At 67.4% G+C, this 21,161-nt stretch overlaps 10 protein-coding genes and 1 non-coding gene across 11 annotated transcripts; 5 read left to right on the top strand and 6 right to left on the bottom strand.

Moving 5' to 3' along the window:
- Positions 1 to 240: 240 nt before the first annotated feature.
- Positions 241 to 326, bottom strand: V1510DRAFT_t221. Its single transcript has one exon. It is a non-coding gene; the product is annotated as a tRNA-Tyr (tRNA).
- A 72-nt stretch (positions 327 to 398) lies between these two features.
- On the bottom strand, positions 399 to 1,563 carry V1510DRAFT_421738 (transport protein particle component-domain-containing protein). Its single transcript, XM_066934666.1, has one exon. It carries the CDS (start codon positions 1,416 to 1,418, stop codon positions 654 to 656), a length of 765 nt encoding a protein of 254 aa, XP_066787225.1. The 5' UTR covers positions 1,419 to 1,563; the 3' UTR covers positions 399 to 653.
- Positions 1,564 to 2,751: 1,188 nt separating this feature from the next.
- V1510DRAFT_398313 (PINIT domain-containing protein) lies at positions 2,752 to 5,057 on the bottom strand (the record flags this gene model as incomplete). Its single annotated transcript, XM_066931922.1, has 3 exons — positions 4,945 to 5,057; positions 4,759 to 4,914; positions 2,752 to 3,914 (listed from the first exon to the last, which is right to left on the bottom strand). Coding segments are annotated over exons 2-3 (1,203 nt in total), but the record flags the coding sequence as incomplete, so codon positions are not given.
- V1510DRAFT_421735 (uncharacterized protein) lies at positions 4,871 to 5,608 on the top strand. The gene has a single exon (XM_066934665.1). It carries the CDS (start codon positions 4,994 to 4,996, stop codon positions 5,558 to 5,560), a length of 567 nt encoding a protein of 188 aa, XP_066787223.1. The 5' UTR covers positions 4,871 to 4,993; the 3' UTR covers positions 5,561 to 5,608.
- A 286-nt stretch (positions 5,609 to 5,894) lies between these two features.
- Positions 5,895 to 7,083, top strand: V1510DRAFT_421733 (uncharacterized protein). Its single transcript, XM_066934664.1, has 2 exons — positions 5,895 to 6,193; positions 6,223 to 7,083. Exons 1-2 carry the CDS (start codon positions 6,130 to 6,132, stop codon positions 6,837 to 6,839), a joined length of 681 nt encoding a protein of 226 aa, XP_066787222.1. The 5' UTR covers positions 5,895 to 6,129; the 3' UTR covers positions 6,840 to 7,083.
- Positions 7,084 to 7,215: 132 nt separating this feature from the next.
- V1510DRAFT_421731 (Tim10/DDP family zinc finger-domain-containing protein) lies at positions 7,216 to 7,602 on the top strand. Its single transcript, XM_066934663.1, has 3 exons — positions 7,216 to 7,351; positions 7,384 to 7,525; positions 7,557 to 7,602. The coding sequence occupies exons 1-3, from the start codon at positions 7,246 to 7,248 to the stop codon at positions 7,579 to 7,581; spliced, it is 273 nt and encodes a 90-aa protein (XP_066787221.1). The 5' UTR covers positions 7,216 to 7,245; the 3' UTR covers positions 7,582 to 7,602.
- Positions 7,603 to 8,064: 462 nt separating this feature from the next.
- On the top strand, positions 8,065 to 8,917 carry V1510DRAFT_369240 (uncharacterized protein; the record flags this gene model as incomplete). Its single annotated transcript, XM_066931387.1, has 2 exons — positions 8,065 to 8,457; positions 8,489 to 8,917. The coding sequence occupies 2 exons, from the start codon at positions 8,065 to 8,067 to the stop codon at positions 8,915 to 8,917; spliced, it is 822 nt and encodes a 273-aa protein (XP_066787220.1).
- Positions 8,898 to 10,029, bottom strand: V1510DRAFT_421728 (P-loop containing nucleoside triphosphate hydrolase protein). Its single transcript, XM_066934662.1, has 3 exons — positions 9,934 to 10,029; positions 9,791 to 9,902; positions 8,898 to 9,759 (listed from the first exon to the last, which is right to left on the bottom strand). Exons 1-3 carry the CDS (start codon positions 9,996 to 9,998, stop codon positions 8,929 to 8,931), a joined length of 1,008 nt encoding a protein of 335 aa, XP_066787219.1. The 5' UTR covers positions 9,999 to 10,029; the 3' UTR covers positions 8,898 to 8,928.
- A 169-nt stretch (positions 10,030 to 10,198) lies between these two features.
- Positions 10,199 to 12,048, bottom strand: V1510DRAFT_421725 (aspartic peptidase domain-containing protein). Its single transcript, XM_066934661.1, has one exon. It carries the CDS (start codon positions 11,869 to 11,871, stop codon positions 10,240 to 10,242), a length of 1,632 nt encoding a protein of 543 aa, XP_066787218.1. The 5' UTR covers positions 11,872 to 12,048; the 3' UTR covers positions 10,199 to 10,239.
- Positions 12,049 to 12,796: 748 nt separating this feature from the next.
- Positions 12,797 to 15,678, bottom strand: V1510DRAFT_421722 (phosphoribosylglycinamide synthetase). The gene is made up of 2 exons (XM_066934660.1): positions 15,267 to 15,678; positions 12,797 to 15,119 (listed from the first exon to the last, which is right to left on the bottom strand). The coding sequence occupies exons 1-2, from the start codon at positions 15,370 to 15,372 to the stop codon at positions 12,865 to 12,867; spliced, it is 2,361 nt and encodes a 786-aa protein (XP_066787217.1). The 5' UTR covers positions 15,373 to 15,678; the 3' UTR covers positions 12,797 to 12,864.
- A 1,107-nt stretch (positions 15,679 to 16,785) lies between these two features.
- On the top strand, positions 16,786 to 18,903 carry V1510DRAFT_404615 (enhancer of polycomb-like-domain-containing protein; the record flags this gene model as incomplete). The annotated part of the gene is made up of 2 exons (XM_066932265.1): positions 16,786 to 16,941; positions 17,446 to 18,903. The coding sequence occupies 2 exons, from the start codon at positions 16,786 to 16,788 to the stop codon at positions 18,901 to 18,903; spliced, it is 1,614 nt and encodes a 537-aa protein (XP_066787216.1).
- Between the last annotated feature and the right edge of the window lie 2,258 nt (positions 18,904 to 21,161).

Raw genomic sequence — 21,161 nt, 5'->3', positions numbered from 1 at the left:
CGATCCCGAAGGATGGAGCCTGGGCCTGTGCCTACGAGGGACCGTGCGAGGGGTCACCGGCTGGTGCCTTACTAGATCCGTGCCTGGCACGATAATGTACTTTTCAATCTATTATCGTAACGATAGCAGCTGTAGCTGGCGCCCGGGGACACGCCGAAACGTTCCGGAGCCGGGGGAAGCCCGGGGCGTTCCGACGCGGGGAAGTTACCCGGCGCGCAGCTGCCTGAATAAAAAAAATATTCTCCGGAGCGTGACTCGAACACGCGATTTTCAGATGACTTTTGAACCATTACAGTCTGACGCCTTACCAGCTTGGCCATCCGGAGCTATCTGACAACACAACCACGGTTGCACGCTGTGAAGGGGGGTGCGCCGCACGGCGTGCGGCGCTTCACGCGCCCGCATCCCGCTGCGAGGGTCGCTCGACAGAGACTCGCCAGAGCCGCGCGCCAACACGGGCGTCTGGCAACAGCTCGTCTGAAGCACTTGAATGGCAGGTGTCTGTGCGGTATGGGCCGGCAATCTGCAATCTGCCAAAGGCTTCCTCGACGGAGATGCTGCCGGACTTGATCGTGAACAAGCTCGGAGCAGCACCTCCCCGGGTGCCTGCCTTCGGCCTGCTGCGTCACATTTGCTATGTATCACTATGTACATCACTCCTGGCGCACGGTCTGGATGTGGAAAGTGACCACGGGCAGAATATTGGTCTCGGCAATGACCGAGGCCTCAATGCCGAGATTGGCGAGCGCGCCGCGGATGACGCCGCACGGGAACCACAGAAACGGCTGGGCACGGGTGATGGTGTCCAGCCCGCCGGCCTCGGTGGACATCTTCATGAGCAGACGGAAGGTGTTGTCGGTGAGAACGTAGACGCCCTTGTGGTTTGTTTTCAGGTTGTCGATCTGCTTCTTGAAGAGGATGTTCCACACGTCCTTGCAGATGAACTTGATGACGTCGAGAATGTCGACGAACCGGGGCCGGTCCGGCGAAAACCGCTCCACGAGACCCTGGCCGACACGGTAGCCGAGCGAGTCGACGTGCTTGAACATGACGTGGCGCCGGCGCTCGTCGGTCAGGACGGCCTTGCTGTGGTCGATGGAGCGGTCGGCGGCCTTTTCGTCGAGCGATGGCTCGTGCTGGGCCTTGGCGCTGATCTCGTCGACGACGCGCTCGGCAAGCGGGACGAGCTCGATCAGCAGGAACTCGAGGCAGGCCACGTTGAGGTAGAGCGCGTGCGGGTCGACGTTGGACGTGGCTGAGAGAACGGCCTGGGCGCCGCCGGCGGACGAGACGGACGCGACAGAGCCGCGGGGCGCGGGCGCGGCAGGCGCAGCAGCCGGTGGAGGGGCGGGCGCCGGAGCCGCGGCGGGCTCGGCGCGCGGCGCCGCCGGCTCGCTCGTGGCGGACGGCGACGACATGATGCGGATGCGCGTGCGGAGCGGCCGTGTAGCCGCGGACGGGGGACGCCGGGCGATCTAGCGGTCGGCGGGGCCGGACAGCGCTCGGGAGGGTCGGCGGCGGCGCGAAACGGGCGGTCTGCGGGCGTGCCGAGGGCGATGGCGGTGGGCGTGCGATGGGTGGAGTGGACGCGGACGGCAGGTGGTTAAGGGCTGCGAGCCGCACGGTGCGCGGCGCGAGGCGCGGCCGCGCCGCACGGCGAGCCACACCACGAGCCACACCGCGCGCCGCACGCCGTGCGGCGCCACGCCCGCCCGCGCTCTCCGGGAAACTTGTACAATAAACTATGAAAACGCCTAGCAACACCCAAAGCGAAACCAGATGATATACAGTGACCAAAAATCGTCGGCCTAGAGCAGCGAGCTGTCCGCCGACAGCCGGTCGTAGATCCGGCGGTCGTCCTCGGTGTCGGTAGCGGCCAGCGCGAGCAGGGCCTCGACGTCGTCCGGCACAGGCGCGTGGCGGCGCCGCGGCGGCGGCGGGTCCAGGTCGTCGTCGTCGACGTGCGCCCGCGGCGAGAGCCCGTCAACGGTGTCGACCGGCGAGAGCGTCGGCGCGCGCTCGGGCGAGACCGCCGAGATCCAGTGCGGGAGCTGGGTCGGCAGCGCGTCCGCGGACTGGCCCGTGAACGGCGGCAGGTTGAGGTCGTCGGCCGGCAGGTCGCCCGCGCCAGACGACGTCGACGACACGGCCGTGATCTCGGGCGCGCCGCCCCGCGTGCGCTTGGCCGGCGGCGGGTCCGGCCCGTCCGAGAGCGATGACGCGCGGCGCTGCTGGCCGGCGTACGCCGCCGGCGACGTGATGCCGAGGTACGGCATGATCACCGACGACGGCGGCTCGTGCGCGAACGCCGACGAGTACGTCGGGCCGGGCAGGGACGTGGCCGGGTGGCCGTTGGCGTGCGGGCCGGACGTGTACGGCAGCGGCAGCATCGGCGGCGCGTGCAGCGGCGAGCGCTCCGACGACTGGTTGTGGGTCTGCGGCGAGCTCCAGTGCGGCTGCGGCCAGAACTGGCCGGACGCGGCCGCAGACGGCGGCGCCGAGGCCGGCGCGGTCGACGGCGCGGTCGACGGCGGCGCCGTGGCCGACCCGCGGTCGTCCTCGTCGTCCGACAGCGTCAGGTCGATCACGTTCGACGGCCCGGCGGACTGGCGGGCCGAGGCCGAGCGTGCGGCGGCGTGGCGCGGCGAGCCGCTGGCCGGGGTGCCATATGCGTCCGCTGCGTCCGCCACCGGCTCGTCCACGTTGACGATGCCCAGCGCGCGCTCCGGCCAGCCGGCGCCGACCGCAAACCGGTCGTCCGAGTCGTCGGACGGCGTGGGCGAGGCCGCGTTGGCCGGCTCGCGCCAGGTGCCGTCCGGGTCGAGCTCGACCGAGGTCGAGTCCTTGCTCGTGTTCTTCAGGATGTCGTCGAAGAAGTTGTCGATGGCCAGGTCGGCCAGCGGCGCCGGCTTCTCGCACACCGGGCACGACCAGACCGGGGCCTGCTCCTGGAGCTGGATGTAGGCTGTCGCGTCGAAGCATTGGATGTGCGAGCAGCGGATCGACCGGCACGGGACCTGGATCCGGCAGAACGAGAGCGGGCACTTGAGCGACAGCGTCGAGGCTGTGGCCACGATGTCGTCGTCGTCGTCCGAGTTGTTGCGCGCGATCTGGGCCAGCACGGTCTCGCGCGACAGGTGCCGGCCGGCGGTCAGGCCCGTGACGATGTTGGCGACCGAGTTGGTCTTGACCAGGTACGGGATGACCGTGTAGCGGTGGTTGGTGAACGCGTACGTCACGTCGATGACGTTGCGCGCCGCGGCGTCCTTGATCAGGTAGTCGGTCAGGTCCGCCGGCTTGGCCGTGCCGAGCTTGTTTTTGAGGCCCCGCAGGTTGAACTGGCCGAGCACGCCGTTGATCCGGATCTCGATCGACTGCGGGAACTGCACCGGTGCCTGCCGGAACGCGTTCTCGGACGAGGCCGAGAACAGGAAGACGCGGTGGTCGGGCTGGTCGCGCAGCCGCGCGGCCTGGTCCGCCGACAGCCGGATCGAGATCACGAACGACGACTTGGACGCCGGGTGGAAGTTGCAGTGGCTGGGGAAGTGCAGCGACTGCAGGACCGTGTAGAACGGCGACGGCTGGAAGACGACCACGTCCGACGGCGCGGACGCGCGGGCGCGGCCGGGCGACGAGGTCGCCGGCCGCCCGACGGCGACGGCCGCGTCCGCCACGTGCTGGGCGGGGGCAGGCTCGCCGCCGCGGTTGTTGCGCACGTCGACGACCTGGTCGAGGATCGACTTGCGCACGCGCTCGTAGTTGGCCACGTCGTTGGCCGTCCGCAGCTCGTTGAGCCGCGCGACGAGACGCATCTGCAGCACGTTCTTGCGGCCGACCAGCGGCAGCTGCAGGAGCCGCAGGACGACCTTGAGCATGGGGACCGTGAAGTCGACGTTGATGTAGCGGAGGAGTTCCTGGCGGTCAGCGTGAACTGGCATATAGCCGCATGTAGGCGCGGCGAGGCCGGCTGGCGGCGACTCGCGGAGGATGCTGCCCGCGGGGGCGTATCGCAGGCCCGCCTCAGTGGCTGCCAGAGGCTGTGCTGTGGTGCAGCGAGCCTCCGGCGGCGACTCCGTCGAGGGTGCTGCCTGCGGCAGGCATGTAGCATATAGCCGCTCCGCAGTGGCTGCCGGAGGCTGTGCTGTGGCGCAACGAGCCTCCGGCGGCGACTCCGTCGAGGGTGCTGCCTGCGGCAGGCGTGCAGCATATAGCCGCATGTAGCCGCCGCAAGGCTCAGCAGTGGCGGTGCGACGGCCTCCGGCGGCGACGCCGTCGGGGGTCCCGCCTGCAGCAGGCACCCATATAGCCGCATATAGCCGCCGACAAGCCCACCTCGACAGTCGCTGCCAGAGACCGTCCTGACGTGCGACGAGCCTCCAGCGGCGGCTCATCGAGGGCGCCGTCTGCGGCAGGCATATAGCCGCATATAGCCGCCAGCACCCCTCGTCGCCGCTGGTACTGTGCGGCTGTGGCTCAGGCAGGCGTAGAGCCGCACTCTCGGCAGCACCGCCACGGCGTAGGTGGCTCGGGCACGGCCTGGCCGGCATTCACCGAGCGCCGCGCAGCCGCAGCAACGGCCCAGCAGCCGCCGCGCCGCCGCCGTCCGCCGCAGCTCCGTCTCAGGCCGTCCCCAGGCCGCCGGCCACCCAGGCGTCGTGCAATCGTCGGTGGGGTCGCCCGCCCTCAGCCGCCAGAGTCGCCCTCAGTCCGCCATGGTCGCCAGAGGCCGGCCATCACCGCGCCACGTCAATCACTCACATTGTGTCGCGCAAAAATGCCATCCGCGTCGTAGTCGGCCATCCGTGCGGGCCGCGACAGTCCGGTCGCGGGAGGCGCAAGCGCGCGCAGCGCGAGCTTCTGGGCTCAGGCTCGGCAGGCAGGTTGCGGACGCCAGGAGGGATGGGTCCGTCGGGTCTAGGTCAGCGTGGCCGCAAGGGCACGTACCACACTCAGCGAGCGTCTGAGCGGATGCAGGTGGGGGCAGCCGGCGGTGATGCTGCTGGCGGTGGTCGTCGTCACGGCGAGCCGTATAAATTTTTTACTTCTGGGCGAAAAAGTTTTCCCGCAAAAAATCCACCCGCAGGCAACACGACAGCGCCGTCACGAGCAGCGCAAGAGGACACTTGCAGACAGTGTCAGAGGCCAGGCGCACGAGCGGACCAGGCAGCCGAACAGAGCGGCAGGCACGAGCGCAGCGCGTAACGAGGCCACGACCAGATCAGCCATGGGCAAGTCGCTGAGAGCAAAGACGAAGGTGCGGGCGCGCGGTATCAAGCGCGCGGCCGTGTTCGAGCCGGTGTACAAGGCGCGGACGGCGCGGCTGGCCGAGAAGATTGGGGCCAAGGCGGCGGAGGAGCCGGCCGAGGCCGCGGCCGCCGACTCGATGGAGGTCGAGGGCGCCGAGGCCAAGTCGATCTCGACGTCGGGCTGGAAGGGCTCGCGCAACGAGCAGTGGAAGCAGAAGAAGGCGTCCAAGCTGGCGGTGAAGAAGCGGGCCGGCAACAAGTCGCTCGTGTTCTCGACCAGCAAGGGCACCAAGGGCAAGAGCAAGCGCAAGTAGCCGCGGCGCGGCAGTGTACATTACAATACATATCCGGTCACAGAGGAAGCTTGGGGTGGGCGACGAGGCGGCGGGCGGCGAAGACGAGCTCGACGGCGACGCCGAGCTCGGCCGCGACGTTGGCCGCCAGAAACGTGCGCCAGTCGCCGCCGGCGGCTGCGTCCGCGAACAGCGGCCGGCCGCGGATGACGTCGTGGATGACGCCGGCGGCGTAGAGCCCGCGGACGCACAGCAGCGCGGCGGCGAGCCCGAGCGGCGCGCGCGCGCGGCGGTCGCCGCGGACGGCCGCGCCGGCGACGACGACGGTCGTGCTCAGCGTCAGCCACGCGGCGGTGCCCAGCCGGTTCAGCGCGGTGCGCGCCAGCGCCGGGTCTGCTGTCGGCAGCAGCACCAGCGCGGTGGCGGCCTCGTAGACGGCCACGGCGCCGGCGCCGGCGGCCAGTGTGTACGGCAGCTTGGACATTGCTGGCGGCAGCAGCGTGCGGTGCGACTGCGCCAGCACGGCCGTCAGCACGGCCAGCGCCAGCAGCGTGCCGCCCGCAAAGTCGAGCGCGACCACCGCGCGGATCATGGGCTCGCGGCAGCTCGTGCCGAGCGACACGGCCAACGCCAGGGCGGCGCTCAGGACGCGGCCTGCGTCAGCAAATTCGGCGGCTACTTACACGACGCGAACGTCCCAAACACGGCCGTCGTCTCACGCAGCCGCGGGTCCAGTGGCTCGCCCGCCAGGTACGCGGTCAGCAGCACGGCGTGTGTCGCCAGCTGGCCCACCGCGATCAGGGACAGGGCGCTCATGGTCTCATCGTTGGGCGGCCCGAGGCCGTGGCCGCTACATATAGGGGCGGACGCCCGCTACGCTCGCGGCCGACCAAAGTGGCTGCAGCCTGGCGGCGCCGCGTGGCCACTGTGCGTTTGTCCCGGCCGGTGGTTGGCCCACCGATGCGGGGTGGCACCCAGCGAGCCCGAACTGCACGGCTGCAGCTGCACGGACGGCCTGCCGGGCTTGGCCGACCACACCGCCGAGGACGCCTGCGCGGCTGCCCTGCCACCGCGGAGACTCTGCCCTTGCGGGGCGGTCGTGTGCGGTGCCTGGGTCTGGCCGGGTCGACGCCACAAGGATCGATGCCGGGTCGGGGCAAAACACAGGCCCGCGCTTATCGATGACATTCCGCGCTTGCCCGGACGTTGTTCTGGCCTGTGCGGCCGAGCCTGGCCCGGCCACGGCTCGCTGGCGGCCAGACCTGAAAGCGAGGCCAAACGGGCATATAGCCGCATATAGCCGCCGACCGTAGGGCACACTATGGTGGAGCCACAAACTCGCGGCAGAGACGCCATCGAAGGCTGCCTGCGACAGCCACCAAGCCCCTGCCCGAAGAGTCGGTGTCCCCGGCGGGGTTGCCGCCGGGGGCGCGGTAGGCGAGCGTCCGGCGGCGACTCTGCCGGCGTGTTGCCTGCGGCAGGCATGTAGCCGCATATAGCCGCACGGGCCGTCTGCTCGGAGGGCGGCTGTCTGCTCCACACGCAGCCGCCCTGGCAGAGTCGCCGCCCGAGCTCGCGCGCCGGCGACCGTCCCGGTGCGAACGCGCCGGCGACGCTGCCCGCCAGGCTCCTCGACCGCGTGCGGCTCACCGTGTCAAAAGCTCCCAGCGCAGCAGCCCTCGCAGCACACAAAAATTTTCTCAACAATGGCCGAGATCGACCCCAAGGTTCTCGACAATCTGGACGAAGGCGCGCGCCTGGAGCTCATGAAGTGGATTGAGCAGGAGAACTCCAAGGCCAAGTTCCAGTCGTGTAGGTGGTGCATTGCGCCGAGCTGACCGCAGCCGTCCACGACTTCACCGACATGTGCTTCAAGAAGTGCGTCACCAAGCCGATCGCGACCGGCACGCTCGACCGCGACGAGGAGCCGTGCATCTCGAACTGCGTGCACCGGTTTCTGGACGCCAACATCTCGGTGGTCAACATGTATGTGAGCGCTAGGGCGAGCTGACAGCAGGATCCAGAAGGCCTCGCGCCAGTAGATAGCAATCAACTCTCCCTTGTGTTTGTGCGGCGCATGCCGGCGGTGCGGCGGGGCGTCTGCGGCGCGACGTGCGACGGCGCCCGACCGTCCGACCGCGCCCGACCGCGTCCGACCGCGTCCGACCGCGGCCGCCGGCCGCCGACGGCGGATCCAGCACGCCGGAGCCGCCGGCCGCAGCCGCCGGCGGTTACACGGCTCAATTAGGCAGTCGGCTGGCTGCCGCGTAGGCCCCGCGACGTAGTGCGTTTCAGGGCGCTTGGTAGAACCGGTGCGGTGGGTGCGGCGCCGAGCCGCACGGCGTGCGGCGCGCGTGCGCGGCGCCTCAATGCGCTGCCGCCGCCGCCGTCCTGCCGTCGCCGTCGTTGTTGCCGTCCGGCCGTCGCCGCGGCCCGTCCCCAGGCGGCCGCGTCGGACTCCGTCTGGCGCGCTGCGCCGGCCGGCGCCGGCACGACTTTCGGCGCGAGCGCGCCTCCTCACCATCATGGCGCTCGACCCCCTCCCGCTCTTTCTCTGGTGCACCGGGCTCACGGTCGCCTACGTCGGCTGCCTGTACGTCTATCCGGCGACCCGGCCAAGCGCGACCGTCTTCCGGGACGACGTGGCCGTGATCAAGGCCCGGGTCGTCGTGATCTCGATCACGTCCGTGCTGGCCGTCGTGGTGGCCGGCGCCGTCGGCGGCGCGCCGATCGCAGACGCCGGGCGCGCGCTGTATCTGTGGCCGCTGCCGTCGGCCGGGCTGGTGCTGCGGACAGCGGTCGCGCCCACCCTGCTGCTGTTTGCCGGGCCGGTGCTGCTGCGGCTGTCGGAGCCGCGCGAGCTGGCCGTGGACGCGCGTTCGGCCGTGTCGTGGATCGGCCTACGCAACTACATCGTGGTACGTACACGCGTGGGCACGCTGACGCCAGGGCCCTCTCACCGAGGAGATCGTGTTCCGCGGGTGCATGGTGTACCTGCACCTGCTCGCCGGCGTCGGCGGCAAGCGCACGGTGCTCACGACGCCGCTGTACTTTGGCATCGCGCACGCGCACCACGCGCTGGAGGTGTACCTGGCGGACCCGCGGGCGCTCAAGTTCGCGCTGATCTCGGCGGCCGTGCAGTTCGTGTTCACGACGATCTTCGGCTGGTACGCAGCGCTGCTGCTGGTGCGGACCGGGTCGGTGTGGGTGCCGACGGCGGCGCACGCGCTGTGCAACTCACTCGGGGTGCCGCACCTCGGCGCGCTGCCGGGGCCGGTCTGGCGCACGCACGCGTACCGGGCCGCGCTCGTGGGCGGCGCCGTCGGCTTTCGCTACGCGGTCGGGCCGCTGACGGCGGTCGGTCGCAGTCTGGTCTAGATTGCTATGGACTAGGTCTGGGCCACGCGGCACAGGCGGGCCAGGCAGCCGGTGAGCTGGAGATAGGTGCTCACGCCGTCGAGCACGCGCATGTGCGTGAAGCCGATCTCCTTGATGTACTCCATCTTGACAAACTCGTTGAGGCTGTCCATGGTCTTGACGACGCGGAACATGGTCGAGACCACGTCGACCGCGCTGTAGCCCTTGTCCCAGAGCGTGCGCAGCGTCTCGAGCGCGGCCTCGATCTTGCCCTCCTGGCAGGCCTTGACCATGGCCTGCACGGCGATCGGGTGCGGCGAGTCGACGACGCGGAAGACGTTGTCGCCCGAGACAAAGCCAAAGCCGGCCACGGTGCTCTGCAGGTTGTTGATGGCCTGGCGCATGTCGCCCTCGGCGGCGAAGATGAGCGCGGCGACGCCGTCCTCCGAGTACTGCACGTCCTCGGCCTTGATGATCTCCATGAGCCGGCGCAGGACCTGCTCGTCCGTGAGCCGCGAGTAGCGCAGGATCGCGCACCGCGACTGCAGCGGCTCGATGATCTTGTTGGACTGGTTGCACGCGAACGCGAACCGCGTGGTGGCCGAGTAGATCTCCATCGTGCGCCGCAGCGCCTGCTGCGCCTGCGCCGTCATCGAGTCGGCCTCGTCCAGGATCACGATCTTCTGCCGGCCGGCGGGCAGATTGACCTTTTTCTGCGCGAACGTCTTGATGCGGTTGCGCACGACGTCGACGCCGCGCTCGTCCGACGCGTTGAGCTCGAGGACGCCCTCGCGGTAGTTCTCGCCGAGCAGCGTGCGCGCCAGACAGAGCACGCTCGTCGTCTTGCCGATGCCGGGCATGCCCTGGGGTCAGCGGCGGGCGCGGGGGACGTACCGAGATGATGACGTGCGGCATGTTGCCGTCGCGGGCGATGATCTTGAGCCGCTCGATGGTCTCGGTGTTGCCGACGATGTCGCCGAGGACGACCGGCCTATACTTCTCGACCCTGGCGTTAGCGGGCGCGGCCGGAGACGTACCAGGGCAGCTCGGCCTCGTCGGGCCGGGCGGCGCTCTTGGAGGGCTCTCCCCGCTCGATGGTCATGGTTGTGTGGCAGACGAGGTTGGGAGGCGGCAGAAAAGAACGCGACGCGCAGCGCCGCACGGCGTGCGGCGGCAACCAGCCGCACATCGTGCGGCGCGCCCAGCCGGCACGTGCGTGACCCAGCCGCACGCCGTGCGGCTCGCAGCTGCGCCCGCCGCAGGCGCGCTGCGCCACCCGCAGGGGCGCCGTCTACTCGCAGCTACCAAAACCCAGTGTTATTACATGCCTAACTATCAAACACCTAGAAGATGAGAGCCACGCCAAGAGCGACGGCCAGCGCCCACAGCGGCGACGGCAGGTTGACCGGCGCCGCCGAGCCGCTCGACGACGACGACGAGCCTTCGCCGGTCGGAGACGAGCTCGACGACGACGACGTCAGCACGACGATGTCGGTCTTGTCCGAGTTGAACGCGGTCTGGGCCAGCGAGACCTTTTTGCTGTCGAGGTTGTAGACCACGTAGGCCGAGCGCAGGAATGTGTCGCCCAGGATGTACGTGCTCGTGTCGGTGGCCTCCGAGGCGCGTCTGGCCAGGCGCGGGTCGACCGGGGCCGCGCGCGCGCGGTGGCGCGCGTCCGGCGCAGCGCGCTTGCTGAAGGCCGAGCCGGCCTGCAGGCCGACGGCACAGGTCTCGTCGCCGCGCGAGGTCTCGGCCACGGTCACGATCAGCTCGTCCGCCGAGACCTCGATGTAGGCCTCGTCCGAGAGCTCGAACTGGATGGTCACGTTCTGGGACCGGTTGTCGCAGTCGATCATGTAGAGCTCGTACTGGTCGTTGTAGCCGCTCGAGCCAAGCGCCTCGGCAATGCCCTCGACGATGTCGGTCGGCAGCAGCGAGTAGGTCGTGCCCGAGTCGAGGACGACGTAGTAGGACGAGTCGTCCATGACGGTCGAGTTGGTGCCGTTGGCCTGGGCCCACACGCCGGTGAGCATGACCAGGAACTCGGCGTAGGTCGTGCCCGACGTGGGCTCGATGTCGATCTCGGTGAGCGAGCCCGAGAACTTGCCGCGGTCGATGCCGCCAAACAGGATCTGGCCCTCGGACGAGTCGAGGTCGTTCAGCCAGAGCGAGTACGCGCGCACGTTGGTCAGGCCCTGCGACACGAGCAGGTCGGGCAGGTTGTCGTACTCGGTGGCCGAGGCCTCGTCGGCGGCGAAGCCGATGCCCATCACGCCCAGGCTCGACGTCGCGTTGAGCGCGAGGCCGAACGTGAAGTTGGTGATCTCGACGCCGCCGAAGCCGAACGTGTCGCTGGCGTAGTCGCCGCGGGCGTAGCTCGAGTCGGCGTACGAGATCGAGAAGTCGTTGTTGACGATCGAGAACGTGGACGACTCGTCCTGGTCGAACGTGCCGGTGACCTCGCAGTAGTCCTGCTGGTCGCACGCCGTGTTCTCGGACGACTGCGCCCACACGTCCGACGAGCCCGTGTCCAGCTGGAGGTGGACCGTCTGCGCGGGCGTGCCCAGCGTCACGTTGGCCAGGTACGCGCCCTCAGACGTGTCGTTCTCGAGATCGAGCGTGACCGTGCCGTTGTCGCGGCGGGCGAGCATCCGCCGGCGGTGCTTGCGGCGCGCGACCACGGACGGGTGCTGGCCAGTGATGTCGAGCGAGAGCACGCCCGGGACGGGCTTGGCCGCGGGTACGGCCGCCGGCAGCGCGGCGGCCGAGGCCGCCAGCGAGGCGGCCGCGAGGATGCTGGCGATTTTCATGTAGGGTGAGCGAGCCTGCGCTCGGACTGTCGATTCGGCGGCGGCGGATGTGTGCTGTTCCGACCGAGTCTGCCCGCGGAGCCGTTTATATACAGTGCGAGTCTGACTTGGCGCCGGGGGATCGAGTCGAGTTAATAAACCAGAGCCGTGGCTCGCGCCCAGCATATTGGTACGCAAACAAACTCTAATGTGTGGTAAGAATAGACCTCCGGGACATTTTGGCGCCAATCGTGATCTTTTGGGTCGCGCTAACTCAGTTGGGAGCGACACGCGCGGCACAGCCCTGTCCAAGAACAGGTTTGGCAGCCTGCCACGGCACGCCAGACACCCGCGGACGTGTCACCGGGCGGGAGTGTATTTTTGGCCAAGATGGGCGCCGCCGTGGCACAGCCGCGGCCGCCTGGCGGGATCAGGGTAGTGGGCGGCCGCGCCAAGCTGGACGGCGGAGCCGTGCTAGCGGTAGCGAGCGGCAGGACAGCTTGACGTCGGGTGCACGCCGCCATGCATGGCGCATGCGGCCGGGACGACGTCATCCTGCAAGCCCTTGGCGGAACGCGCGGCATGGGCTAGCGCGGGCGGTGCGGCGGTGTGGCGCAGCCGGGCGGTAGCGGCGGCCGCGCCGCGCCGGCGCCACGTGGCTGGTGTGGCGCGGCCCGCCGCAGCGTCGCAGGGGGGCGTGGCGCAGCCTCGGCGCGCTTGGCGCCTGGGCGCGCTGCGGCCGCGGCCCAGCACGCCGGCGCGTTGCCACGGCAACCGCGCTGCCGCGACCCACCCGGCCGCCCGGCGGTCCGTCCGCGGGCGCCGCCGCCCACGCAGGTCCACGCGGACGCCCACGCGTCCGACTCACGCAGTGGCGACGCGGGCGCGCTAGGCCGATCGCCGGCGTCCGGACGCCGACGATCGGACGCGGCAGCAGCTTCCGTCGCCGCGCGGATCTACAGGCCGTTGCTAGGCGCGCGATCCGCGGCGGGTCGCGCACCGCCGCGGGTCGACCCGCCGGGTTGACCCGCCGGGTTGACCCGCCGGGTTGACCCGCCGCGCCAGTGGGCCGCCCCGCGCCCGCGGGTCGCAGCCAAGGCTCGGCTCTTGGCCCGGTACCCCAAACGCAATGTATTAATGTGGCTAGCCAGCCAGCTTGGGCGGCGGCAGCTGCAGCCTCTAGTAGGCCGCGTCGGCGTTCACGATGGTGCACCGCTCGGCCGCGTCGACCGCCGGCACGAGCTTGCCAATCGTGTAGACGCGCTCGCCCGCGGCCTCCAGGATGGTCTGGACCTCGGCCGCGTTCTCCGGCTTGACGGCCACGACCATGCCGATGCCCAGGTTGAGCGTCTTGAACGCGTCGTCCTTGGGCACGTTGCCGGCCTTGGCCAGCCACTTGAACACCGGCAGGACCGGCCAGGTGGCGGCGTCGATCTCGGCCGACAGGTGCTTCGGCAGCATCCGCGGCGTGTTCTCGACCAGGCCGCCGCCGGTGATGTGGGCCATGCCGAGCACGAGGTCCTTGGCAATGACCTGCAGCAGCGGCTTGACGTAGAGGTGCGTCGGCGTCAGCAGCGAGTGCGCAACGGACGTGGCCGGGTCCCACGGCGCCGGCGCGTCGAACTCCAGGCCCACGGTCTTGAGGATCTTGCGCACGAGCGAGAAGCCGTTCGAGTGCACGCCGTCCGAGCCCAGGCCGAGCAGGACGTCGCCTGCGGCCATGGCGTCGATGTTGGGCAGCACGCGGCCGCGCTCGACGGCGCCGATGGCCGTGCCACCGGCGTCGTACTCGCCCTCGGCGTAGATCTCGGGCATCTCGGCGGTCTCGCCGCCGACAAGCGCGCAGCCGGAGCGCAGACAGCCCTCGGCAACGGAGCCGACAAAGGCGGCGGCGACGTCGACGTCGAGCTTGCTGCAGGCAAAGTAGTCGAGGAACATGAGCGGCTCGGCGCCCTGCACGACCAGGTCGTTGACGTTCATGGCCACGAGGTCGATGCCGACCGTGTCGTGGACGTTGGCGGCCTGCGCAATCTTGACCTTGGTGCCGACGCCGTCGGTGGCGGCCACGATGAGCGCGTCCTGGAAGCCGGCGGCCTTGAGGTCAAACATGCCGCCGAAGCCGCCGATCTCCGAGTCGGTGCCGGTGCGGGCCGTGCTGCGGACCTTGGCCTTGATGCGCTCGACGAGCACGTTGCCGTTCTCGATGCTGACGCCGGCCGAGGCGTACGTGATGGGCTCGGGGCCCTTGGCCTCGTCGCGGAACGCGCGGTGCGCGATGTCCTTGCGGAAGTACATGCCGTCGAAGTGGATCGCGCCCACACCGGCGTAGGCCTTGGCGACGGCCTCGCGCAGCGTCGGCGCCTTGGCCGACGCGGCAATCACGCGCCCGCCGGCAGTCAGGATCTTGCCCTCGGCCGAGCACTCGGTGCCGGCGTGGAAGATGACCGTGTCGGCGTCGACGGCGTCCAGCGTGATCTCGTCGCTCTTCTGGTACGCGCCGGGGTAGCCGCCGGCCGAGACGACGACGGTGACGGCGAAGTCGGTCGTCGCCTTGATCGCGACCGAGTCCAGCCGGTGCTCGGCTGCGGCCAGGAAGACCTCGGCCAGGTCCGTGTCGGCCGAGAGCAGCAGCATGATCGACTGCGTCTCGGGGTCGCCGAACCGCACGTTGTACTCGAGCACCTTCGGGCCCGTCTTGGTCAGCATGATGCCCGTGAACAGCACGCCCACGAACGGGAAGCCGTCCTTGCGCATGCCGTCGATCGTCGGCTTGATGATGGTCTCGCGGATCTCCTTGATCACCGCGGGCGACGCGATCGGCGCCGGCGCGTACGTGCCCATGCCGCCCGTGTTCAGGCCCGTGTCGGCGTCGCCGATCCGCTTGTGGTCCTGCGCCGGCGGCAGGTCGATCACCGTGTAGCCGTCGCTGATGGCCAGGATCGACAGCTCGTCGCCCTCGAGACACTCCTCCACGACGACCTCGTTGCCAGCGTCGCCGAACGCCTTGGTCTCCATGATCTCCGTCAGCGCAGCGTAGGCCTCCTCCTTGGTCGTCGGCATCAGCACGCCCTTGCCGGCCGCCAGGCCCGACGCCTTGATCACGACCTTGTGATCCACGCTGTCGACGTACGCCTTGGCCGCCTCGAAGCTCGTGAAGTTTTCGTACGCGGCCGTGGGGATCTGGTGCTTCTTCATGAAGTCCTTCGAGAACGCCTTGGAGCCCTCCATCCGCGCAGCGACCTCCGACGGGCCAAAGCACGGGATGCCGACCTTGCGGAACACCGTCTCGATGCCGTCCACGAGCGGCTGCTCGGGGCCGGGGACCACCAGGTTGACCTCGCGCTCCAGCGCGAACTTCACCAGCGACGCGAAGTCCGCGCTGTCGATGGGCACGTTCGACACATTCTTCAGACCGCGTGCCGTGCCGCCGTTGCCTAAAACACCTCGTCAGCGCTGTTCGTCCGCGGCCGTTACGGTCTTCTGCCGCCACTACAGTGGCCGGCAGCCCGCGTTGCTGCCCGTCCGTCGGGCGTTCACTGCGACGGCTACCGCCCGACAGCCTCCCCGTCTCTGTGACTTACCAGGAGCCACGTAGATGTGCTCCACAAGCGACGACTGCGACAGCTTCCAGGCCAGAGCGTGCTCACGGCCACCGCCACCAACAAGCAGAATGCGCAACGAAGCCATCGGGACAATGTCCTAGCTTCCAAAGGGTGGTTCAAAAAGACAGAGGTCTTGGAAGACCTTCTCTAGCGAGTAGACGTGGATTGGGGAGTTGATTCTCTTGCTGGGTAGGTTGCGTCGTCGCGACGTTATAACAAATTTTTTTTTTAAGCTTTTTTCCTGGGATCAATCGAGGGCGGGTAGGTTCTGCTGGCGCAGAGATGACCGGTTGGCTAACCGGCAAGGCAAGCCCAGCTCTGCGCACGAGACCAGGCGCAGATGGCCGAACATGTGGGGCTACGGTTTCCTGAACCAGCCAGCGAATGCATGCGACTCAGTGTGACCACAGATTCATCTGCTGCCTAAGACGGCCAAGTTTGGGTGCAGTATGTGGGAGCTGGGTAGGGCCAGGACGGCTGTCGGGTACAGGCGGAAAGCTATGGCGGCGGTAACTGTGTGAGCTACTAGTCATGCGGGTCGGCGCTGGTATAGTCGGGACCGCTTGCATACAATAATGGCAAGCCCGGCGGGAAACGGTGTTCGTGCGCGTTCAGGGCTAGCGCGAGCACGGCGGATACCACCGCAGGCGGGTCGGGTGTCCGGGGCAGACGGGTCGCATCGGCCGATGGGCAATTGCAGCAAGGCGGCTGTCTGCTAGTGTCTTAGACTGGGGCTAACCGCATCGCACGCCGACTCCGGCGGAGGCCCAAGACGCCTTCTCCGGTGCCCGGTGCGGCTCGCGGATCGCAAGACCCTGGACCTTCATGCGGCAGCCGACAGCCTGACACGTGTGGACGGCGCAGCAGTGCAGCGCAGCAGGACGCAGATGGCGCGCCTGGCCAATATTACCCGGCCGTACGCGGTGCCCGGCGCGCGCAGGCTCAGCAGCACCTGGCGGCGCGCCAGTGGTGATAGCGTCGCGGGCTGGCACGTCTAGACCATATGTGCCAGACAGTTAGACATATAGTCCGCTAGTCCAAATGCGCACGCGTTGTTCTACAAACAGCAGGTGTTTAGCTTAAAGCAACCGCCTCAGCTCTTTTAGGCAGTAGTCTAGTCCAAAGTCGCCGCGCTCGCCCGATCGGCCTGCAAGAATTTCCTGGAAGCCTTGGATCCGAAACGCCAACGCCTACGCCAAAAATAATCCGCCCAGAATATCTTGCGAATTCGCCACACCGCCAGCGATAAAAAATTTTCACGCAACAAAAACATACGCCAAAACAGCAAAAATCCGGGCACCAGGCGGACTTTGTCATCAAATTCCATCGACTTGAGCAGCCATCCATCTGAAATTTTCAGATAATCTTCTTGTCGGATGCCTGGTCTATCAAATTAGCAACTTGTTCCTGTGAATTCGTCCCGTTGAGGCCCATTTTTTGGCCTTGAAAGGGTACTAACTCCTTTCTTCACTCCTCATAATTTTTGCTTTCCGCCCACATGACCAAGGCCGGGTCGGCTCGCTTTCGCCAGCGAAAGATATCCGTCAAGCAGAGTCTACAGGTTATACGACAGTCGGATATCCCGGACCTTGAAGATGAGCAGCAGCGCGACATCCAGCAGATAGAGACCGGTGTCGAGAAGGGCGAGGAGGAGGTAAGGAGCTCGTCACACCCCTGCTTGTTGCCGCACGACGCATGCGTTCTCGTGATACCCTAACCCGGACCCACTGACGCACTTTTTGCGTGTGTTGGCGGCCTGTGCGCGCGCGGCGCCACGCTTGTGCCACAAGCGCGCACGCGTCAGCTGGGGTTGGTGCCGGTGGCCTCGGCGGTGATGTCGGCGCGGCGGCTGACTGCGACCGCTAGAGCGGGCCTGCATATGCGCCGCTAGACAGCACCACTGTGGGCCACTGGAGCTGCACTGGCCAAGCGAAGGCAGTAACGGTGCGTACGGGCAAACGGTTCCTTAAATAATTTTTCGGATCTGTCCCTGTTCGCGCTTGCCACTCTGCCATTCGCTTAGCCAGCTGCCCACCCTGTCACCCCCGGGTTAGAGTTACCGGCTTTGCCCCGGCGGTTCCATCGCCGTGCCGCAACAGCCGGTCCACGTTGATTCATGCGTCTTGGCAGCTCTGGCGAACAATGCTAACTTTTGTAGGAGCACCATTTGCAGGCGGCCATCAACGCGTCCATCGCAGCAGCGTCGGGCGCGCAGGTCCAGCAGATATACATCCCGACTCCGGATGCGTCCAAGGTTTTTGGGGACTACAGCAAGTACTACACTCGCAAGTTTTCCGAGCCGACGACTTACATCCGGTTCTCGTCCACGGTCGAGGATACCAGCCAGTGTCCGTATTGTCTGGACGAGGAGGACTTTGAGTTTCTTGAGGAGCTCAACTCCACTCGGAGGCCGGGCAGTCAAAAATGCAGCGAAGATGCGTTCGAGATTGTCATGAACCAGCTGGAGGTGGTCATCGCTGAGCGGCAGCCGTTCCTGTCGACAGACCCTACCAACATTCTGTCGTTTGAAGAGCTGGAAAGCAGCTTCCAGGACAACGGTCTTGCGAACTACACCACTCTCGGACGGTTGATATATCCTCACTGGAAGAAGCGGCGTATTGCCCAGCTGGGCAAGACCATCATGCCTTCGCTGCGCTTCGAGGAGAACGAGAAAGACGACTCGGACCCCTATGTCTGTTTCCGGCGGCGCGAGTTCCGGCAAGCGCGCAAGACGCGTCGCACGGACGCTCAGAGCAACGAGAAACTGCGGCGGCTGCGCATGGAGATGGAGATTGCCCGCAACCTGGTCGAAATGGTTCTCAAGCGCGAGATGACTCGCAAGGAGAACCTCCAGCTCGAATGGAATCTGTTCAAGCAGAGGGCCATGGTGAAGGACATGAAGCGCAAGCTTGGCATCAAGGGCGACGACGACGACCTGGTGACCAAGAAGAAGAAGCCGATGCCGTTGGCGACGTCGGTTGGCGGGCACTTGGGTCCGGGCATCGGCAGTCCAAACGTTGCCTCTGCCATGTCCATGGATTCGGGCACGGGCACACCGTCCGCAGTCCGGGTCAATGTGCCCAAGGTGGCCGAGGTCGAGCTCATATCGTTGGGCGAGGTCTACAAGAAGCGCGAGGCGGCGATCGAGGCGGCGATCGAGGAGAAGCTTGCTCGGCGCAGAGAGGCCGACGTCGGCTGGGAGGACTACACCGACAGCCGGATGATAGACGAACAGTCGCTGGGCATGAAAGGTGCTATTGCGGGCAATGGCACGGACGGCTACGGCGTCAAGATGTTCTATCTTCCGAGCCCGTCGCCGTCCGTGTCGTCTGTGTCGTCGCTCTCGGAGCTCAACACGGTTGGGTCTCCTCCGGCGGCCGGGTCGCCGCACATGGTGTCGTCGACGCTGGCGTTGTCGTCGTCTCTTCTCATGTCGTCGTCGGTGTGGCCGTCGGCGCTGTTTTCGACCACGCCGTCTACACTGTTACTAAATGCGGCCGTGAAAGAGTTCCAGCCACGGGCCCTGGGCAATCATACACAGCCGGCGGGCCGCGCGTCGACGTCGTTCCGGCGACGAATCGGCCGTGGCGGTCGACTGTGGATTGACCGCCGGTAGGCTTGCCACGGCCCCTGAGCCGCGGTGGTGCCACCGGTAGTGGTCGGTGGCTTGAGGACTAATGATCACGACATGACATGACAACTAACGATAAAGTACGCGCCAGTTGGATATGGTGCCGTACGTCTTTCTTTCTGTTTGTAAAATTGGGTTTGGTGGGTCCGGCTTTCGATTCTCTTCGCGTATGATTCAGAAGAGTGTACTATATGTTATATTATTGTTACCGTCAGGTTTTACCGGCAGTCATCTGTTTTAGTATCGTTTTACCTTGTCATCTATACTTTCATCTCCACTTGTTCATCCTACACTTGTCATCATATCTATATATTGCTCTCATCTATGTATCTTGTATGTTAGTTTTGATTTCTCAGCAGGAGTACCATGTCGGTTTAATCTAAGGAATTCAGAGCGCCGCTTTGAGTCTTGTATATATACAACGTGTACATCTGTGCGCCGGTTGTGGCCCGCGAGGGGCCGGCGGTGTGCCGAGCCAAACATTAGTTCTGCGTAGCGGGCATGGACGGACATGTACGTGTCAGTGCCAGCGCAGTGGGTCGTAGTGCGCCGTGACGTCGCATACGCGGCCCCCGCGACCGGACAGGAGCGTGGCACGTTGGCACCACCTGTCGGGACTGTTGTCCATCGGTAGACGCGGCCGAGCGGCGCTGTCACGGCCCGGACGTGCGCGTGCGGCGGCGCGCCATGCGGCGCGAGAACGCACAGTGGGCACAGACGCCGTGCGGCGCGCGGTGCCGCGCGGTCCATGGCGGCGGCGCGGGCGCGGGCGAGGGCTTCCAGACGCCTGCTGCCGACGGGACCGGACCCAAGAGGCCGGTACTCAGCCGCAGAGCTCGCGCGAGCAGCGGGCCGGAATGTTTGCGTCGCCTGTGCAACGCGCCACGCGACGCCACGGACAGCGGGCTAAGCGGGCCGGTGGCGCCTGACACCAATGCGCGCGGCACGGATTCAGGGGGTGTCTAGCTCCATCGGGCTTAGTGCCTACCATCTGAAGCACGCAACGAAGCAGAACACACCCGGCCGCCCCCGGGCACCCGGCTGAGCGTCGCACGGAGGCGCCTTTTTTAGCCCGTTGCCACGGCCGCTGCGGGCTTAGCGACATGAGCCGCTTCCAGAAGGGGCTAGGCACAGTGCAATTATTCCGGATACGCGCTACGTTCGATCGGCTGGAGCTAATGCGGCGCGCGCACGCAAATTGGGATCGCGCGCCTGGGAATGAAACGCCTGGCGCCGGCGCGGGCGGGCGCCCTTGAAACCGAAACTGCTGGCGGCAGCGGCCCGCGGCTGGCAGCGGCCGGCCGGCAGCGGCCGGCGGGTGCAATGACGAGTCGCGGCGGGACGCCACAGCGCCACGGCCGCGCGCGCGCGGGGTTCACGACTGACGCGCTCCGTGCTGCCCGTTCGGCGTGTCGCCCCGTGCGACACGCCCTGTTCACCTGCGGGCGGCTGCGACCGCAGCCGCCAGCCAGCCGCCGGCAGCCGAGAGACAGCCGAGTCAAGCGAGCGCGGCCGGGGCGGCGGCGCGCCGGAACAGGCGCTTGTGATCTTGGCCAACGTAGCACGCCGCGCACTCCCTGGCGCCGTTGCGCGTGTCGCGCGACAGCTCGCACGTAGCCTGTCAGGGATCCAGGGACGTCTGCCACCGCAGCCAGCTAGCCCTCGAGCAGGGGCAGCAGGAGTCGTGCGGCGGCCGCCGCACGCGGCCCAGACTATAAGACTCGCCGGCCGGCCGCGACGTTTCCGCAGACGCTACACCGACACCGCCTCCGTGCGCCGCAGACTCGCCACACGCGCCCACCGCCCGATCCCACGCCAATTGCAGGTGAGTCTGGCCGGCCGCCGCGCGCAGTCCGTGCGGCTCGTCGTGCGCTGTTTCAGCTGAGCGTTTTCGGTCGGCTGCGACACGTCCCCGTCCGTGCGCAACGGCTGGCGCGCGCCTCAGCCGCTGCGGCTGACCGCCGGCCCGCCGCCGCACTACGCTGCACCGGTCCTGCAGCCCGCGTGCCCCTAGCCTGTTGCTGCCCCAACGCGGCGAGGCGTTGTCGGCGATCCGCCGGCTGCCGTCCACGTCCGCTATACCGTCCTGTTGGCACCGCGCTTGATACCTGCGCCGGTCTCCGTCGCCGCCTGCCGGCTGTCTAGCTGCCTTGGTGGGCATGCATGCGCTGATCGGGACCACTGCCTGCTTCGGCCTAGTCTTCTCCTGAGTCTCTCCCCTGTGTGGCCCGCCCGCCCACCGT

This window comes from Dipodascopsis tothii (genome assembly GCF_038497935.1).
Source record: "Dipodascopsis tothii strain CBS 759.85 unplaced genomic scaffold V1510scaffold_32, whole genome shotgun sequence".
Lineage (NCBI taxonomy): Eukaryota > Fungi > Ascomycota > Lipomycetes > Lipomycetales > Lipomycetaceae > Neoaidaea > Neoaidaea tothii.
This window is presented reverse-complemented; position numbering and strand designations above follow the sequence as displayed.

What these genes read in the sequence shown, in the direction of transcription:
- V1510DRAFT_421733 (XM_066934664.1), top strand. Translation starts at nt 6,130, where the DNA reads ATGGGCTCGCGGCAGCTCGTGCCGAGCGACACGGCCAACGCCAGGGCG. An exon ending in GGCGGCGCTCAGGACGCGGC is followed by an intron (nt 6,194 to 6,222) that starts CTGCGTCAGCAA and finishes GCGGCTACTTAC; the next exon opens with ACGACGCGAACGTCCCAAAC.
- V1510DRAFT_421735 (XM_066934665.1), top strand. Translation starts at nt 4,994, where the DNA reads ATGCTGCTGGCGGTGGTCGTCGTCACGGCGAGCCGTATAAATTTTTTA.
- V1510DRAFT_421731 (XM_066934663.1), top strand. Translation starts at nt 7,246, where the DNA reads ATGGCCGAGATCGACCCCAAGGTTCTCGACAATCTGGACGAAGGCGCG. An exon ending in CAAGGCCAAGTTCCAGTCGT is followed by an intron (nt 7,352 to 7,383) that starts GTAGGTGGTGCA and finishes AGCTGACCGCAG; the next exon opens with CCGTCCACGACTTCACCGAC. An exon ending in AACATCTCGGTGGTCAACAT is followed by an intron (nt 7,526 to 7,556) that starts GTATGTGAGCGC and finishes AGCTGACAGCAG; the next exon opens with GATCCAGAAGGCCTCGCGCC.
- V1510DRAFT_421728 (XM_066934662.1), bottom strand. Translation starts at nt 9,998, where the DNA reads ATGACCATCGAGCGGGGAGAGCCCTCCAAGAGCGCCGCCCGGCCCGAC. An exon ending in GACGAGGCCGAGCTGCCCTG is followed by an intron (nt 9,903 to 9,933) that starts GTACGTCTCCGG and finishes CGCTAACGCCAG; the next exon opens with GGTCGAGAAGTATAGGCCGG. An exon ending in TGCCGCACGTCATCATCTCG is followed by an intron (nt 9,760 to 9,790) that starts GTACGTCCCCCG and finishes CGCTGACCCCAG; the next exon opens with GGCATGCCCGGCATCGGCAA.
- V1510DRAFT_421725 (XM_066934661.1), bottom strand. Translation starts at nt 11,871, where the DNA reads ATGCTGGGCGCGAGCCACGGCTCTGGTTTATTAACTCGACTCGATCCC.
- V1510DRAFT_421722 (XM_066934660.1), bottom strand. Translation starts at nt 15,372, where the DNA reads ATGGCTTCGTTGCGCATTCTGCTTGTTGGTGGCGGTGGCCGTGAGCAC. An exon ending in GCACATCTACGTGGCTCCTG is followed by an intron (nt 15,120 to 15,266) that starts GTAAGTCACAGA and finishes GAGGTGTTTTAG; the next exon opens with GCAACGGCGGCACGGCACGC.
- V1510DRAFT_421738 (XM_066934666.1), bottom strand. Translation starts at nt 1,418, where the DNA reads ATGTCGTCGCCGTCCGCCACGAGCGAGCCGGCGGCGCCGCGCGCCGAG.